The sequence below is a fragment of the Octodon degus genome, unplaced genomic scaffold (genome assembly GCF_000260255.1).
Source record: "Octodon degus isolate 3935 unplaced genomic scaffold, OctDeg1.0 scaffold00016, whole genome shotgun sequence".
Classification (NCBI taxonomy): domain Eukaryota; kingdom Metazoa; phylum Chordata; class Mammalia; order Rodentia; family Octodontidae; genus Octodon; species Octodon degus.
The window spans coordinates 20222434-20242381 of NW_004524592.1; the positions used below are offsets into that span (position 1 = coordinate 20222434).

Consider the following 19948-nt stretch of genomic DNA (forward strand, 5'->3'; position numbering starts at 1 on the left):
GCTCAAAGTTTCTCTCCTATGTACAGTTAGAGTTTCTTATCTCTGTGAAATCTTTCATGCTGAATAAGTTGATAGTGCTGATGAAAATCATTCCCATATTCCTTACACTTGTATAGTCTCATTCTAGATTGAACTGTCCAATGTTGAATAAATCAATCACTACATTTAAAGGCCTTCCCACTTTTTTTTTTTTTTTTTTTTTTTTTTTTTTGAACTGGGGATTGAACTCAGGACATACATTTGCCAGGCAGGTGCTTATTCTACTGAGCTAACTCCCCAGAATATGATATTTAAAATGTCATAATTTATTGTAGCTGTTTGATATAAGAAGGATATGGGATTATTGTAAAAAGGGAACCAAAAGGTAAAATAATTCTTCATTTATGTGCTTTACTTCCAATAACTATGCAACCAGCGATGTTCATGTAGATGAGTGGTTCTCCGTGAGAGAAACTGTTTGTCCCCAGGGAGCCATATGAAGGTATGCCGGCTACTTTGGGTTGTGACCAACTGAAGCAGGAAGGTGCCTGGCAGCTAGCTAACAGATGAAGGCCAGGGATGCTGCTAAGTACCCCTCAATTCCCAGGACAGTTCACAAAATGAAGAATTCTTTCTCCAGATGTCAACAGTTCATTCTTGAAAATCCCCGGGGGGTAGCTCACACTTTTAAAGAAGGAATTGTTGCAAATTACTCTTCCACTTTAAAAGTAAGCAAAGGCTTCAAGCACTTAATTTTCTACCTTTTTCCAGTAGAGGGCAGTATTCTACATCCTGCCCAACCTCTTGCAATCATCCACACATTTATGTCCACACACACACACACGCACACACACACACACACACGCACACACATGCACACACACACACACACTCACTTTTATACATACAATCTAGTAAGAATACTTACATGATATAAATATAAATACAACACCTATATAGATTTTCTAAAATCTAGAGATTGTAGAGAAATTTTTGTTCCTGGTCCCCTAGGAATCGACACATGGTATGTTAATGCCCACCATAGTTGTTAACCTTGTAAGACAGAGAACAATGAACAATGTTTTTATGGTACAGTAAAGAAAGAACTGACCTATTTCTCTACCTTAACCATGCCCAGGACTTGAGCTTGCACACTAAGTTTATATTTTTATTTCTTCTCTGCACCACTTCAAGCAGCCTGTCTAAGGTAAGTAGTTTACAAAAAATCACACCGATGTTTTTCAAAGAGTTAGCCTGGCAGATATTTCTTGAGCACAAGATTGGCATTTGCTTTGCTAGACATCTTGGTCTTGCTTTGACCCGTGCTCTGGGTGACGCTGTCACAGCTATCTGCAGAGTGTGGTGTCCAGGTGCTGTCTAGAGACTGAGCAAGGGCTCTAAGCAAGGCTGGCTCCTGCCCATTTCCACAGTGGACTCCCAATTCAGCACTGCCCTGGGCCCCCGAACCGAGGCCACCGTCAGAGTCCAAAACTCTCAGTCTGCTTTGAACAAAGGAAACAGATCTGGAGAACATGCACCGAGGGCTCACCATTTGCCAGTCTTTTTCTGCCTGGTTTACTCCCTGGAACTCAAAAAAAGAAGCAAATCCTTCATTTAGCCACAGGTCATCCCACCAGTCCATGGTCACGATATTCCCAAACCACTGCAAGCAAAAGCAACAAAGAGATCGTTATGTCCTTATTCTTGTGGTACCGAGGGCTTGGGCATTTCAAAACATTTCTCCATGTGAATTGTGTTACTGTGTCACAGAAGTGGGAGGCATTGTACCTATTTCTTGTTTTATTTATTCTGATTTTTAAATGTCAGTAGATGCTTCTTGGTTATTGCCTTTGTTTAGGGTCTCCTGGGAATAGTAAACCTACCGAAAGCCTGCCTCTGGACTGAGGATGGCAAACAATGGATTTTAAAGTTTCTTTGTGATGCAGTGTTTATTAGCCTGAGGAATGATTTTCACATGGGTTTTCTGAGTTGGCTAATTTGACTTGTTAAATCATAAATAAATTTAGTCCTCTGGCCTTCAGCAAGTTTTGAAAGCAAGCAGTTCCATGTCACGGCGCTATACCTGGTGCACGAGCTCATGGGAAACCACCATGGCCACCCGCTGTTGGTTGGATGATGCCGATTCTTTGGGGTCATAGAGCAGATTCGTTTCCCTGTAAGTGATGAGTCCCCAGTTCTCCATGGCGCCAGTGCCAAAATCTGGAATAGCGATTTTATCTATGGAAAAAGAAAAAGTCCAGTCAAGAAAGACATTCTTTCCATTTGTTCATAATATTTTTTTTGACCAAATTAAGTTTCTTGAATGTTTTGGGTTTTTTTAAGGTCTAAAAACAATTTGTTAGCGTGAAGAGACATAATCATCTGTACAAACATATCAGGCCTAATGCACTCAAAATTTTCATGGAGCTTTTTCTGCTGGCTCTAGACTTCAGTGTGGCCTTCTCTCTCTTTTTTTTAAAGGACCCTTAAAATACTTTTTTTCAAGGTCTCTATTATTTTGTGTCTTTTGTTCCTTTTAGTACAGTACTTCATTGTTGGGAGCGTTTCTCTCCCAAGGCTTTCACTTAGGTAATGGGCAGCATCTGTTTTGAGGTAAGCTGTGGGGAGGAAGAATGAAGCGCTCAAATGAGGAATAAGGATCGCAGAGCCTCTAGGTGCCTAGAAATAGAAGTCTATCCAAGGACACAGAATCCCAGAGAACATGAAACCACTTTCCTCACTAGCTCTACAATTTGAGGTCAACTTGATTCTCCTCCAATCTAATAGCTCACCATTTTTAGGTTCATTAAGGAACCTGGAGAAAAATGGAACTGACTGTATTGGTTCACAGTTCTCTTCCAGGTCTAAAATGTTAGATTCTGGTAAGCGATTCTCTCCTTTGTGTTCTCTGGGGCCCATAATGTTAGACACAATATCTCATAGGAGCGCGCTGTGTGAAGCACTTCTACGTTCAATCTCGAAATAGAAAACGCTCAGTTGATTAGTAGAAAACACAGCTTCCCTCATTAATGAACTCTAATCAGAATGTAGTTTCTTTATTATTATGCATAATTTACATGAGGCCTGGAAATGAAAATAAATTGCACTTTTCATCTAACATAAAAAAGGTTCTTCCAGTTAAAATATTTTTCAAGATTTCATTAAAAAATAAAAATGATTGAAGACAATATGCAATGTTAATTATTGTAGCTGTCCTACTAACCTGCTTTGAAACTGTCTCATTGCTATTTCTTTCTCATTAAAATTAATAAAACATTTTTAAAGTACAGTAGTGGCTTCTTTTCATGCAGTCTTCATTTTTAGAGTTGGTTATTTTGTTTTAAGGATCTCCTTTAAAAGGCAGAGAAGGGGCCAGGGAGATGGCTCAGGAGAATAAGTGCTTGCCTGGCAAGCACAAGGGCCTGAGTGCAATCCCTGGTTCTGAAAAAAAAAAAAGTAGAGAAGCAGTGTGATGTGCACCCAGCCCTTAAACAAAAGGAATCTTTGTCATCTCATCCCTCTGATGAGCACTGGCATTATAATTAGCACCAGCTTATGGTAGAGCTAACTCTCAAAGTATTGAAGATGCACATAGCTGGGTAAGAAGAGGGAGTGGGGGAGATGTATAAGCAGAGGTGACGGAGAGAGAATCCAGGTTCCACTCCCCAGCTTATCCAAGGGGTTACAAGTGAGGTGAAGGGAAAAAGACCTTTGAATTCAGAAGCTTGATAGCTTATGATTTTTCTGATGCTGATAAAAAAAATCGCTGTTATTTCTGCCTTTCTGTCTTCTCTAATAGCTGTTAAGCAGAAAAAAACCCCCAAAAACTTGTCACTGCTTCCACTGAAGAAAACAGGGAGCGTCTACAAGCATGTTGAGAGCCACCGCTGTCCTCCAGGGGAGACCAGTAGCCCAGTTACTTTGCATTGATAACTGATTAAAGGAAGGGCAAAAATGGAACAGGGGAGCCAACTGTTGATTGGTTGATTTGCTCACTGCCTTCATTTTACCCCTACAAATATCTCTTGGAGGCTTACATTTAAAAATTCTGCTAATGTCCCTCAAGTTTATGAATGAAGTATTTCTGCTATTAATGAAAGAAGCATGCCTTCTTTCACAGGACAGAAAAAAATGCATTTATGAAAGAGGTGACTACTGAAGAATCTAGAAATGGTTTCACTCAACAGTGGGAAGACTGGGAGTACATGGGATTCTTACCGCATCGTTTGCCAGTTGTTTTCAATGTACCAGTGTTGGGAAGACAGCTAAGTGATCGGGATTGGTACTAATTTTTTAAATCCACTGACCTAAGAGCTGTTTCTGGCTCTAACATTAATAGGCTTGCAGATTTTTGCATGTATTCTCCCCTCTCTTTGGAAATGATGCCTAAACATTTATCAGAAAGGGAAAACATTCACATTATTTGTAAAGAAATTCAGAATGGATATTTCACTATGTAATAAGTTAGATACAAATTATGGGCATGTTCATTAACTAATGGTGTTAGAAGGGGTGAAATAAATTTACTAAGGTAAAGAGAAATACAATATTAAAAAATAAGAAAATAAAAATATATTCTTACCTAATTTAGGAAGAGAATACTCCATAGCAAAGTATTCCTCAAAGTAATCAAACACAATTTTGGTTATGTTTGCAGCGTATTCAGCTGTGTGCTTTTGCTCTGGCTGGACATAAATGGTGAGCTATTAAACAAAACACAAAATACTAACTGAGAATTACTATTCATTGCTAAAGCACGAAACACTATGATACATGATATGGTGTTAAGGGCTCTGGAGTGAGGGAAGCCTAACTGAAATCCAGGTTCTGCTTCATACTTGCCATGTGGTCGGGGACAAATCACATCTCTGAGACTCAAGTGAAACCTGCACTAAGTGCCATCATTCAATGAGTGACATCAGTGACTGGAAACAGTGTAAGCACTTCATTCAACACTTTAAAAGTTGTTATTACTCTTTCTATTTAAAACATACGTTGCCTTAGTATCTTTGAATCTCTTTCTTTTCATACCTCCACCAGCCCACTCATCTTTTGCTGGCTTTGTCTTTCTCTGCGTGTTGTCTTGGAGGAAATGAATTACTGGGATTTTTTTCATCTAAAGACTCCTAGAATGTATGTTTTCCCGTTATGCTATTCTGTCCCGTTTCTCCAAATTGCCTTGCTGATATATTTCAATTCTTTCTTTTAAAAAAAAAAATACAGTACTTTATTTTACACCATCAGCAAAAGTTACAGTCCTGTGTAAACAAGGCATACTTCACCAAAGAAATGACATTGAGGGTCTATAAACAAGATTTTCAATTCTTTCTAGTTCCTAAAATACAATGATCTGAAATTTTTCCTTGATGGCAATCACCTTGGCAAGCTACAAATCTCTAAGCTGCTAGAATATTATATTTTGTACCAAAGACATACAGATATTAAACCAAACAGACTTTCCATCCAACTCTAAGTATTTATAGCTTTACAGAAATCATCCTAACTCTTCTTAAACATAGTGTTCTGGAAGTAGATGTGGTCCCTCGGCTTCAGCGTTTGTGCCTGAGAACATCACGGGTGCTTCACATTTCTCAGTATACAAATGAGGAAGGAAATCCTTGTGACAACTAGGATTGCAGTTGTCCCTTCAGACAACTAGAGTCTGATAAGAGTTTGTGAGAAACTCAAATGAAAAGTACATACTAACCCCAAGCCCTGACACAAAACCGCTAAGGAAATCAGAAGATAAGGCATTAAGTAAATTCAAGACCATTGACCTAACCAGACCAGATGACTCAAGATTTTTTTTTTAAGGAAGAAGAAACGATGCCTATTCTGCTCCGTACCTCCCCCATTGCACGGCTAGTTGTGCTCTTCATTTAGGCACACAGCTTGAGTCATCTTTCTTAGAGGTAAAGAGCAGTGGAAAGATACTTAGAGGACAAGGTTTGGAAAAGGCTCCCTTGAAATTGCCATGCCTGGATCACGACTCTCCTAGCCAACGAGTAAATGATATTTTTGCCTTAGATGTGTTAATGTTCAGCTCAGAAGATGAACCAATTCGAAGACCACTGCAGTGTCCTTTGAGTGTTTCTTTCTTTGACTGTCTTTGCCAGAAGTGTTGTCACAGTCCATCTCACTCCCTGTCCTCCTATCCACTTGGTAAGCATTGACACATATTTTCCAAGCAGTTAAGTGAAACTAAGGAGCCAGTTGGTGACCTCTAACCAGTACAATGTCATATGCCATATGAAATCAAAATTAACATGCTCCCCCCGGCCTGCCATGCCATCAGGAGCGTCTCAGACACTTGTAAAACACTCCGAGATTCATGGCTGTACTTGTTTTCCACCATTCAACCTTGAAGAAGGGCAGTTCCTCGTGTTTCAATCCGCTGTTGTCTACACCCCCGGCGATTGTGTGCTGCACATGTTTAGGGAGTGAAAAAAATTGAGAAAGCAAAAACCCTAACAGGTCTTCCATGGAGGGGAAGCAGAGCAGGGGCCTGCTCTTTTGGGCAAGAGTTGCCCGTTTCCATGCTGGTAGAAGGACCCCTTTCAGCAGCAGGCATACAAGAAATATTCACCTTTTTTTGTACTCCATATTGGTGGAAGCATCAGAAACCTAGAGGCTTTACATGAGATGGATGTCAATACCAGTTCAATTAAAATAAAAGCCACTCTTACCCTTCTGCTTCTGAGCAGGCCACCCTCATAGAAGGGTGCAGCCTTTGCAGCCTAACGAGGTGAAGATCACCTGTGATCTATGACCTTTCCAAGAAAGGGCCACTGGGCGTGCTTCATCACTCAGTGGACCATAGCTTTGATCAACAGAGCTGAGGAATCACACAAGATATGGATATAGCCCATTAATTTTGTAATGTAATCAGCCAGAGCTAACTTAAGAGACTGTCCTATCTGCTGTATGCCAAGGACATATCTCTACACAGAAGGCTCCACAAACCTGCCAACATGGTCTGCCCTTTGAACCTCCCAAGTGCTGTCTGTGGCATGCATTTAACTGCAGAACTGTTTGGATTGGAGGGTTTAGAAAAGCAACCCTCACTGCAGACACCTTCGTGCTGCCTCTGCTGGACTGTTCCTGTTCTGTGAGCTCATCCTCAATACGCAGCGTATGGTGCATCTGCAGCTAGGTTTAGTGGTGCCTATTCATAACCTAAGGTACTTAGGAGGCTGAGGCAGGACAGCTGCAAGTTCAAGGCCAGCCTGGGAAATTTAGTGAGACTCTATTTCAAAATAAATAATGGGCCGGGGAGATGGCTCAGTGGAATAAGCACTTCCCTGGCAAGCACAAGGGCCTGAGTTCAATCCCCGGTTCCACAAAAAATAAAATAAAATAAATACTGAAAAGCACTGGGGATGTAGATCAGTGGTAGGACGCTTGCCTAGCATGCATGAAGCCCTGGGTTCTATCCCCAGTACAACAACTGAATGTTCTGTCCACATGCCCTGACCATTCTCTGGGATGTCACCTAGGTGGTTAACTCCCCTTTCTCATCCGCTCCACATTTTTGACCAAGACAGTGTTCAGAAATTAATGCTTGAATTGGCATCACTTTTAATAATAATTTCCTTCTTTCTATTTTACATGCTGGCTCTATGAGACATATTTAAAGTACATGACTAGCTGTATCGTATAAGGTGGAGTGAAACGGATGTGACGTGTATTTCTCTCCTCTTCATTGCATTCTAAAAGAGTCCCTATACAATGCCATCATCATTCAAGGACCCAATTGAAGATTAAGTAGAGGGTTCATGACCTTTGAATATCAATATGAATATGAAGTATGTAAGGCTTCAAGAACCTAATTTTTCTGCCTGTATTTACTTTCTAAGAGGGCAAAGGAGAATTCTGTGGATGTACCAGCAAGGCAGAGAAACACCGACTCTATTGTGCTGCCTGTGATAAAAGTCTGGGATGGCTCTATATTCAGTTGGTTCTTCTCTGGGGAGGCAGGGATAACCTGCTTTGTCATTACTACTGTTGCTTTTCCTTCATCATATTGGAGTGTACTGTAACATCAATCTTTAGAGTTCCTAATATTACCCCTTTATGCAAATGTCTCCAGCAATTGGAGAAATGGGACGCAAGTTCATGAGCCTTGATTCCTGCTTGGTTGCTGCTTCTCCTTCTACGTGTGCCTTTGTTACCCCTGACAATCATGATTCAATCCACTAGTGGAGACTTTTATTTCTGCAATACTTGAACATGGCTAGGCAAGCACTCTACAATGTGCTGAGACCTCATGTCCTAGAAGAACCTTCCTTAGAACGACCTGGTGAGGCCTGTACCATCTTCATGTCCAATGCTTATTTATGTCTCTGCAAACAGAACCAAGTACAAAGTTCAGCAGTGCAACTCTTAGGAATTTTTATGAGTCTTTAGACTTCTTTAAACTTGTCAGAGAATATGATAAGCACTCCTCTTGTCCCTCCCTTTCACACTGTACATCGATTCTATGAATGAAAATAGAATGCAATATTTTATATTACTAAAGATTTCTTTTTTCCAATCTTTTTACTAGTCTAGCTCCCATTACCCCATCCACAGTTATAAAATCCAAAGAGCTCTAAACCTTAAAAGCTTTCTATGTGTTTAAGCAAACTAACTTGGCAGTATCATCTGACCTGAACTGATGTTTTTGTATCATTATTTTTCCCACTTAAAACTCTTGCTGCAGAACGTCAGTGTTGAATCACAAAGTTCTGCCCCAGATCCTGCAGCAGGGACTCAATGACACACAGTATTTAAACACAGGACCTTTTACAAATCTAAAAAGAAAATGTATAGATCCCAGCATATAATTGGTCACAAAGAGCTTAGAGAAGATTTTAAACCCTTATCTGAAATTTTAGAGCTTAAAGGAGATATCAAAATAAACTTCCTCATCAAATACAGAATGAAAATAAAGTCCAAGGCACAAGTGACACTAGAATGCAGAAGTCTCCTTCTTACCTTATCATTCTACCTCTTCACTGGTAAGACTGAATTCTAAATTCCTAGCCGCAAGTTAGAGATAACAACAGTACTTGTATCACAGAGATACCACTGAGGTTAAATAAGGTATGGCCCACACAGCACTTCACACACACTGGTTCTGGGTCTCATCAGCAGCATTGGTTTTATAGAAGATAATAAACTGAATTATTAACCTCTGGATTTTCCCGGGGTGCATCTCCCTACGTGTGAGTGATGTCACATGGTGATGGCGCAGTAGCCATGATGAACCCTAGAGGAATGTAATGAGGATGTAAATTGACGTTTTTGATGCCTACAAAATAAACTTGAAAGTCCAAACCTTTTGACTTGCAAGAGCCTCATTCTGAAAGGCTTTCAGCATTAAAAACAGGCAGGAATACAACAAGTCACAAGTCACAGAGTTTCTGCTGCAGTGTGGGAGTGAAGCGAAGATGGGGAGACATCAGAACTATGTAGGAAGAGGTGCTGAAAGACTCCCCTGGGTCAGAGAAGGGAAGGAGGAAATGGATGGGGCAGGACCCAAAGAGTGTGTTGGGTCTGAAAGGAAGGCACTGTGCAGACAGGCCACAGGGCTGGAAAGGAGCCGGCCTTAACGGACTGCCACCACCACCCGGGCCGGATGCAGCTCAGGCCTGTGGGGCTCCCTGGGAGCTGCAGCTCAGCTGTCTCCTGGGTCCCCATCTTCCTGGTTCCTGTCCGTTAAACAACTTCTGCCAACACAAGTGACCAAACATTTAGGCTTTCCCAGCATGTCCCAGGAATGGATGTCTGCTACTCCTCTATTCATACCTCTTATCCAGCATAATTAAAAATCCCTCCTCTGTTATTCACATTTCCTAGATGAGGGAATATATGGTCATTGCCCCTTTGACAACAGCCTGGCTTCCCACTCCTGCTCCAGCAGGAATCTCACCTGATGTGTTCCAAAGAGATGTACCCCATTAGAGGACCCAGGACCTGTGCACAGTCCCTAAAACTCAAGGTGATGTCTCTAGTGCTCAGAAGACTGGCACCAGGGAAGAGCTGAGGGCACATTTGGTGGCAGTGGGCAGCAAATGTTTCACACTTGGGATGGGGACCGTTGCCTCAGCATCTCACTTTTGGCAAGACATAGCATCCTCTTGTGCACACAGAAGGTCCTCCTTAGCATCCTGCTGTGCACACAGTAGGTCTACCAGGAACACTTAGAAAGTAATCTGATCAAAGGAACCTCTGTATGCTTTGATTTTTAATCAAAACTAAGATAGCAAAGAAGTAAAAAAAAAAATGAATCTGTGCTGTTTAAAATACTACAAACCCATACTGAATGTACATAATTGCTATCCCTAAACATGACAGTCTCTACTGAAGTTTAGAAGCTTATGTTCTCTGAGCAGTAGGCAGAAAGTTAGGGGAGAGCAGTATTTGGGAGAAAAGAACCACACATCAGGGTTTTTGTTTTGTTTTTGATTTTTCAAACTTTGCCTTTTCAATGTAATGTGCCTTTCATACAAAATCTTTCTCAAAGTTTGGGTAAATTCTCTCTCTCTCTCTCTCTCTCTCTCTCTCTCTCTCTCTCTCTCTCTCTCTCTGCCAAGGCTATACAGATTAAAAACATCTTCAAACTTTTGAATTCAGAACTTAACTGCTACTGTTTGAGGAGAATCAACATGGTCACTTAAGTTACACAAAACGTTTACTGGCAGCTCAACTTTCCATTAAAATAAGCTGTTTGACCCTTGCTGACTATCACTGTACTATAACTATAAAAAATTAGTATTTCAAAAGACTACCTCATTACCTCATAGAATCTTAAGTTACTTTCTATTAATCTGTTTTATATTTTTATAAGTTTAAATAAGGAATAAGAACCATTCACAGGGGGCTGGGGAGATGGCTCAGTGGAATAAGCACTACCCTGGCAAGCGCCATGGCCTGAGTTCAATCCCCAGTTCTGCCAAAAAAAAAAAAGAAAGAAAAAAAAAGAACCATTCACAAACTTTCACGGTTTCTTGAATGAACACATTTCTTCAAGAGAAATATTGATAAGTCAATATAAATAACACAAGTACAGAAGATAATTTTTGAAAGTTAACAAAATGTTTAATATTAAATTCACTCTGAAAACTTACCAAATCCACAGCAAAAAATTTCCTTATAAACTAAGAAAGGACAAGCTCAAATTATCTGTTTGATAGGAGACCCCAAAAGTCTGCCCGAAGTCTCTTAGAGCTGGTGAACAAATTCAGGAAATTGGCAGAATACAAAATAAACACAAAAATCAATAGTGTTCCTGTACAACACTAATGAATGCATGGAGAAAGAATCCAGGAAAAGCTTCATGATAGCCTCAAAGAGAAATGAAACACATATGAATCAACCTAACCAGAGAAGTGAAGGCCCTCTATAAGGAAAATCACAATACTCAGAAGGAAGATATTAGAAAATGAAAGGGCATTCACTGTTTCTGAGTAGGCAGAATTAACATAGTCAAAATGACTATATTATCAAAAAATGATCTATAGGCTTAATGCAATCCCTACTAAAATACCAACATTTTTCACAAAACTAAAAAAGAAGCTCTAAAATTCACATAAAACAAGAAGAGACCCACAGTAGCCAAAGCAATCCTGAGCAAAAACAGCAAAGTGGGAGACAGCACAATATTAGATTTCAAGTTACACCACAAAGCTCTGGGGTCAGAAACAGTTTGGTACTGGCACAAAAGTAGACGTGTAGGCCAATGTAGCAGGACAGAGAGCACAGAACGAACGAACACCATATGTCTTAAACTCTCTGATTTCTGACAAAGGAACCAAACACATTGGGGAAGACAGCCTCTTCAACCACTGGTGCTGGAAAAACTGGTTATCCATGTGCAAAGGAGTACATTTCGACCCCTATCTCTCACCCTGTACTAAAATAAATTCAAAATGCATCAAGGCCCTAAGTACAAAGACAAACCCTTTAAAACAACTCAAAGATAACATAGAGGAAGCTCTTGAAGCCACAGGCACTGGCAAGGACTTGCTGAGCAGAACTCCAAAAGCACAGGAGATAATATCAACAAACAACAAATGAGATCACATTAAACTCAAAAGCTTCAGCACCTCAAAAGGCACAGAGTAAAAGTAGCAGCCTACAAGACAGAGCAAAGTTCTGCCAGCCACTCTTCTGATAGAGAATTGATATCTACAGTACATAAATAACTCAAAAATTAAACCCCCCAAAACAAATGACCCAACCAAAAAAATGGGAGAATGAATTGAACAATCACTTCTCAAAAGAAGTAAAAGTAAACACTAAGCACATGAGGAAATATTCACCATCTGTAGCCCTTAAGGAAATGCAAATCAAAACAGTCCTGAGGTCCCATCGCACCCAGTCAGAATGCCTGTCATTAAGAATACAAGAAGCAAGAAGTGCTCAGAAGGCTGTAGGGAAAAGAGAGCCTTCTACATGGTTAGTGGAATGTACTATGGAAAGTGTAATGGAAATTTTTCAAAATTAAGACAAGAAATCCCACTAGAGTCAGCTGTAGCTCTCCTGCATGTAATGCTAAGTGACTGAAAGACACATTGCCACAACAACAAGTGAAATCCAAAGAAGAATTGTAGTTTATAGGGATGCACAAATGTCAGTGCCTTAGTTTTGGTGAATGTACGATAAGTGGTTACATAATGCATGAAGTTAACATTACAGGAAACCAAGAGAAAAGCTCCGTTGTATCTTTGCAAGTCTCTGTAAATCTAAAATTATTTCAGTTATCTGATTATTAAAACAATTTTTTCTCATGAGACTATTGTTATGAAGAGAAATATATGAATTAAAAACTATGGCAATAAAACTTAAAATGGTTTATAGTGTTACGCCTACCTAAGAAGTGAATTCATAGTGTGTATTCTCTTTACCATCACTTAATCTTTCTAGTCTAGATAATAACACTAAGATGGAAGGAAGGAGTTACCTGGAAGGAGGGAGGATTTATTCAAATGTGTAGTTTTCTATTCAAAAGGAAGGAATTAGTGAGTTGAAGCAAAGAAAAGGAAAGGGAGTGGGGAAAGAGTTATATCTATGTATGCAAGCAGGACAGTTTGGACAACTGTACTGTGCATTTCTGCTGATCTGTGGAAAGGAGCAGTTAATGATCAATTTGTCTTGTCTCATTTTTTCAATTCTTTGTCCTTTTTCTCTTCTTAATTTTTTGTATATCTCTTTCTCTTTCCTTTCAGTTCTGCATGCATATATCTGGTAATGTTGACAACTAATTTGAAGACAACACAATGCATTACAACAAATACTGTGAAATTCATATCATTTTGTTTAGTGAAATTCTGTATCATTTGTAATTTTTGTTTTCATACTTTTTTTGTACTCTCTTTAAAAAATTATACATATAAACACACAATTATCTATTCAGGGATCACCCTGTAGGAATTTTGGGAAGGAAGCATAATATAATCTGACAGAGTATTAGAATTAATATGATCATTGTATATACCTAATTAAATGGGTTCTCCTCCCAAGATTCTGTCTTTAAAAAATTTTTTAATCTTATATTCATTTATTTATTTATTTGATACAGGGTCTTACTATGCAGCTCGGACTTGTGGTGATCCTTCTGTCTCAGCCTCGCCTGCACTGGGATTACAGGCGCGCACCATGATGCCTGGTTTTGGTGGCCAGCACAGCATGCCTGGAATCAGCACAGCATGTGGTACTGGGGATGCAACCCGGGTCCTTGCATTTGTCAGGCAGGGACTAGGTCACCGAGCTGCCGCCCCAGCCCTCTCAACTCTTTCTTTTTCTCAGGAAAGTGGAGCACAACTTGACAACTTGACTAGAGTTGATATCAGCTCCAGGAAGGTCATTTCTCCTTTTCAGACACTCTTCTTTACAAAAGACAGAGCCCAAATGTCCCAAAGGAATGGAAGACTTAATTGGAACTTTTATGGCTCCAGAACAGAAACACTAGTGCCTTGTAATTTTTCGTGAATTTGATTCCTTGAAGATAGACACAAAGCTCAGAAATTCTGGCAGTAACTACTTGCGAAGATATCACAAACCCAATAACTTAAGATGATTTTACATGAGACAATGAGGGCAATTTTTTCAATTTCTTGTTTTTTTCCCAGGTTTTCTGTAGGATATGTATATTAAACTGATAATGTAAATAAGCTATAAAATATACTGAAAGCCACATGATTCTGGATTTGAAAACAATTACCATACAGTGGTACCTCAGCTCATGGACATAATTTGTTCTACAGTTTTGGAAAAGATGGCCTGGGTCATGTTTGTCAAACGTTGCAGTTCGCAAACAAAAATAAACATTTGGCAAACGATTGTGTTTTCAAACCAATTTGTTTACAAATACAAGCATTTGTGAACCAATGAACAACCACATATAGCAGTGGGATAGGTGGAACTAAAATATCAAGCTAATAATATATTTATTGTTTCCCATGATATGATTCCTAAGAGAACAATAGCATCACAATCTTTAAGCCTAACTAGTTAGTTGACAAAAAGTCATATAATCTGTCTGTACTTTGTACAGTTTGGGATTTCTTGTTTATTTTTTTTCTGGGATGGAATTCAGTGATTTTATTTACTCTGAAAACCCTTAACCAATCCAACCTAGAAAAGTTCTCAGAAGTACATTTCTTGCCAACAGTTACACACGTCCTTCCACCCATGGTTGGCATTAATTGTTGCAAAAATACTGAGTAATTCTTCAAGTTACTTTTATTACTTTCTCAGGATTAAATCAAAATGAAATGCAACTACTCTTCCAAAAAGAAAACATATAGAGTTTAAAATATTCTGGAGTACCTTCAGAGTCAAAGTATTGTTGCCTTGGACAAAACAGCAGGATATTTTGCATACAATGTGAGCTCCACTACTAACGTGTGCTATTCCCTATCTGAGATACAGTTGAAAAGAACGCAGGAGTTGATTGGATGTTCAGTGTTGTCAAGGAGCACTTGTCGCAGGTGTGAGTATTCCTAAAGGAGGTTAATCGATGCACTACAGATTCTTGGATTATGTGGTATAATCAGATCATGATGAACAAGGGATTAATCTATCAGTGAATACCATGAGCAGCATTTCTATTTAAAATATACAAAACAGGGCCAGCCAAATAGCTCAGCAGATTAAAGTGCCTACAAGCAGGCATAGGGGTCAGGGGTTTGATCCCCAGGCCTGCCATGCCAGCCCCACCCCAGGGCATGCTGAGATGTCAGTTGAGACTGGGCATGGTGGCGTGTGCCTGTAATCCCAGCAATTCGGAGGCTGTAAATAGGAAAATCACTATGTGTCTGATCTAGTAGTGAGACCCTGAATATCCTGCAGGCCCTTCCCTAAAATACAGAAATAAATAAAATGTACAAAGCAATTATCCAGCTCCATTTTTTAATTTTAATAAATGAATATTTTTCTTTTCACTGAAAAAGTTATATAGGGACTTTGAGTCAAGATTGTACAATAAATTGGCAATTTCATGCAACCTGCTGCTCCTAACTCCTAACCGTTCTGAAACAGTTGATCTGATATAAAAACAGAAACCTCATGTGGCACACCAGGGCTTTAAATAATATAAACATTTCTATGGAATTAATAAAAATATAAAGCAGAAGGCAAGAGCTGCAACTACAGGCTCACTGAGCTCTGCTTTTGGAAAGATTTGCTCAGAAACAAGTTCCTAGAAGATGGGCTGAGGAGATAGCTCAGTGGCATAAGTGCCTACCTGGCAAGCACAAGGTCTTGAGTGCAATCCCTGGTTTGAACTCACTCACACACACATACAGAAAGAAATGACCACAAGTTCCTAGAGAAGACAACCTAGTTTTGCTTTGGAAATCATTTGAACTCCAACTCTCATTTCTGACTGTTTTCTCACTTTTTTTTTTTTTTGTGGTACTTATTCCAGCACTTATTCCACTGAACTATCTCCCCTGCCCCACTTCCTTTGTGTGTGTGTGTGTGTGTGTGTGTGCGTGTGTGGTCTTTTTTTTTTTTTCACTTTTTGTTATGACCTTTTTAAATCTCTCAGAGTATATGTGTTTTTTTGTTTTGTTTGGTGGAACTGGGGATTGAACTCAGACCTTTGCACTTGCCAGAGAAGCACTTATCCTACCGAATCATCTCCCTGGCCCCCAGAGTATATGTGTTAATGCTAATTTCATGTAGCTTTAAAATTTTTTGTTTCTCCAATTATTGTCATTTACTCCAATAGTATGTTTATTTTTCTTGGCATTTCTGTTCTATGTTGTTCCTTTCCTTCTCCGTGACTTAAGAATCAAAGACTGCAGGACTATGAACCTGTTGTGGCTTTCGTAACTTGGGTTGAATTAGTAGGTTGATTTTCCTGAGTGAGAAGGAAACTTCTCACTTTTGGAGTGAGAAGTCATAGCAGAAGCATTTCAAAACAGTATCAATTTAGATTTCAACATAATGTCAGTTGTTATCCCAGAGCAGGATAACCTTTCAAATGCCAAAGAAGACAAATGTATTGAGAGTGTGAACATTCACACTCAATGCCTTAATGTCTCCCATGACATTTTGTTCAACTTGGAGAGGAAACAGCCCCAGCTTCTCACGGAAGGAAAGTCACTGGTGGCTTGTGATGGGCAGAAGCAGGATGCAGGAGCCGAGAGGCCACATACTGGCTTCAGGGCACCTCCTGCTTGCTTGGAAATCTCGTAAGAGCATCCAGGAAGTGGCTCTCCTATTAACAGATAACCAGGAGGTGATATATGAGGACAGTATTATCTCCAGCTTCCCTCCCAGTGATGAAAAAGCTCCACTGACTCAAGATAAAATGCTAGACTTTGAGCTTTCACAGGATAATCATTTAAGAAATTTACTACTAACAGGACACTTGGTGGTCTTTTCCCAAACTGTATTTTCCATTATGTCACTCCAAATTCTTTCTACAAAATCTGCTCATAAACCCTGTTGACAATGTGAACACTCACCCCACAAATGGAGCCCCCTACAGAACTTCTGCCCTGGTCAGGGGTCACGGGGCAGAGGGAGACTCAAGCTCACTATTGCTAATGGAAAGTAGCTCCGTGTACAATGTCCTCAGTGGACTGGATGTTTGGGTCATGCTCATTTATGAAACTACACCATCATTAGTAGAGTTGATCAGCTTTTCTGCTTTGTCTTGATATCTCTATCCAAAATGGAAAAGCTAGCCCAGAATGTAATTATAATTTTAAAAAATTGATGTGTGAAGCACTTACACATGATAAAAGACAGGTATGCAATTGAAGTCTCACAAAGAAAAAGCAATATCGGACAAAATTCCATATTTGCTGAGGTTGAAAGACAAAAACAAGCTTGACTAACGTGCCTAACTGAGTGACAAGCAAGAGGCGTGGCATCAGCTGCACCAAGCGCTATCTGGAAAAAGACTGTCCTCTCTCTAGTGTCATCAATTTTCATACCTAATATTATCTGTCAGCCACTGTACTCAATACTCTTGACCCCCAAAAGTGACGTCAGTGTAAAGTATGTGGCAAGGAAAAGAAGAAACCCAGACGAGCCACCCTGGGAGCCGTGCGGGCCCTATGAGAAGGTTGTTGGTCACTTCCCACATGCTGAAAACACAGCATCAGTGCAGCTCACTGTCCAGCCGTGCTGCACCAAATTGAAGGGAACCTTCCCAGGAATTGGCCTCCCGGGAATGGGGAAAACCATCCCTTCCGCACCAACAGCCAGCGAGAAGGGAAAGCTGTTTCCACAATATCACATTTTCAAAGGCTTAGCAGGGCACACTCTGTGGAAAGAAGTTTGAATTTGTCAAAAAAGGGGATACAAAGGAAAGAACATTTTGTATTTGTATATACAAAATAGGATAGATATACAGCTACTTTTGCTTAATTCAATGAGAAGAAAGAGGTGTACTAATAGTGTTTGGACAGGATATCCTGTCTGCTTCTTGTACTATGGATAACCACAAAGAAGATAACAATGTACAATGTATTGATCATTGAAACTGTCTTATTTAAAAAAAATGAATTTGTCTTCACCCCTTGCCAGTTGGATCTTGAGCAAATGAGTTAAACTCATTAAGCTTCAATTTTCCCACCTGTACAATGGGCTGGTGATTTGTTCCTTATACAGTGATATTGCAAATACTTCCATAGTTATATTAGAATATATATATATATATATATTATATAGTACAGAGGTGAATCAACCCACTTTATAGACAAAACAACTGTTTGAGGGCTGGAGAGATGGCTCAGTGGTCTAAAGCACCTACTTGGAACAAGCTTGGCAAAGCACAGGGACCGCGGTTCAATCCTCCAGCACCACATGCCAGCCAGCCCCGCCCCCTGGTGGGCTGAGCTGGCCACACACACACACACACACACACACACAATAAATGTTAAAATAAAAAAAATAATAAAATAAAAACAACTGTTTGAAGGATAAGCATGTAAGTAGTGGAACATCTGAAGGGAGAAATGATTGTTGTACACAATTGCTTTGCATAATATAACTGGTGTAAGAATCTTGACATTTGTGTATATTCGGAAACACAAAAAAATGGAAACATGAAGAAAAGGATAAACAAAATGGGGCTTCCAAAATTAAAAAACAGTAAGTGAAAGTATTGTTTTTCGGGGAGGGGCAAAAAAAAGTATTGTTTTTCAAAAGAAAATTGCTGAATTATCACCTTGTTTTTTAAAAAGATTTTTAGTTTCTCATACTTTTAAAAAATGCCTTGGCTCCCCCACTGCTGTCCCAGGAAGCAGGACCCTGAGCCGCTCAGTGCTTGCTTGCTGTCTCTGGGCCCCTCCGCCCTCCCTGTCTGCGCTAGGGCCTCAGCTGCCCTTCTCTGCTTCTCAAGATGGCTCTGCACAGCTATTCTCAAACATTTATGTTGATGTGCCTAGGACCTCGCTTTGGCCGTATAGAGCAGTTTTCCCTTCCAAACATTCAAGGACCCGTGCGAATGGGCCTCTCCATGTTCGCTATTTCCCCTGTGTCCTCTCAGACCACATTTTCTATATTACTCGATGTATGATCACGTTGACAGGCTCTGGTAACTAAATGGGCTGTTCTTCTCCATTATGATGTGATGTGAAAAACAGACACACCAAAAGCTATTTTAAACATCTGAAAATTAATCTTAATTGCACAGACAGTCAGTTTGGAAGTGTTAGTGGGACTCACGGGCTTTCCGCTGCGGGAGGTCCTCTGTATGGAGGTGAACTGATGCACAGCGAAGCACACTAGGTAAGTGCTCATGGGGACAGATTTCTGGAATGTTGTTCGAATCCAGTTGTCATGCATTGCCTCTGTTTTCTATGGAAAACAAAAAAGAAATCTTTTATTTGTCAAAAGAGTAATCTTGGGGCTGGGGATATGGTAGAATCCTTGACTACCAAGTTGGAAGCCCTGGGTTCGGTCCTCAGCACCAAATCTCCATCACTCCCTAACCCCAAAATAAAGAGAGTAATCTTGTCCAAGATGACTTCAAACTCAATTCTGTAGTCAGAACTCTTTTGTCAAATCTTAGAAGTAAAATTATGGTACTACTCTAAAGAATGAAGAAAATTTACTTAATTTTCAGTTCTGTGAGTGTAGCCATCAGATTTTTACGGAAAGATAAAATTCTGAGTGTTACATCCCTCAACAATCCTGAATATTCTCCGTCTCACATGAGATCTGGATCTAGGAGAAGGCAAAGAGGCATAAATCTGTGAAACGCAAAGCCATCTTAAGTAGAGGCAAGTTTGTTCTCCTCCTCCTGCTTTCACTTCCCTCATTCCTGCCAACACTTCCTGGCAGCGCTGAGCCCTAAGCCCGTGTCCTGGGTGGATGTGTCACACTTTGAGCACATCCTTTCCTCCTCCCTCACCAAACCCAACTTACTAGCTCAGGCGCAGGACACCAGAAGCAACCAAGTTGATAAAGCACACACAGGCGTGGGCGGCTGGTGAGGGCTTACATTTTTTTTTTTTTTTTT

At 40.0% G+C, this 19948-nt stretch overlaps 1 protein-coding gene across 2 annotated transcripts in view; it reads right to left on the minus strand.

Moving 5' to 3' along the window:
* The window catches only part of Enpep (glutamyl aminopeptidase), a 108231-nt gene that overhangs the window by 51325 nt on the left and 36958 nt on the right, over positions 1–19948 (minus strand). For both annotated transcript variants that reach the window (XM_012513687.2, XM_023710010.1), the window contains 4 exons: positions 19153–19284; positions 4562–4682; positions 2063–2217; positions 1529–1642 (listed from right to left, as the gene is read on the minus strand). In XM_012513687.2, coding sequence (XP_012369141.1) covers positions 1529–1642; positions 2063–2217; positions 4562–4682; positions 19153–19284 — 522 coding nt within the window. The remainder of the gene's footprint in view (positions 1–1528; positions 1643–2062; positions 2218–4561; positions 4683–19152; positions 19285–19948) is intronic.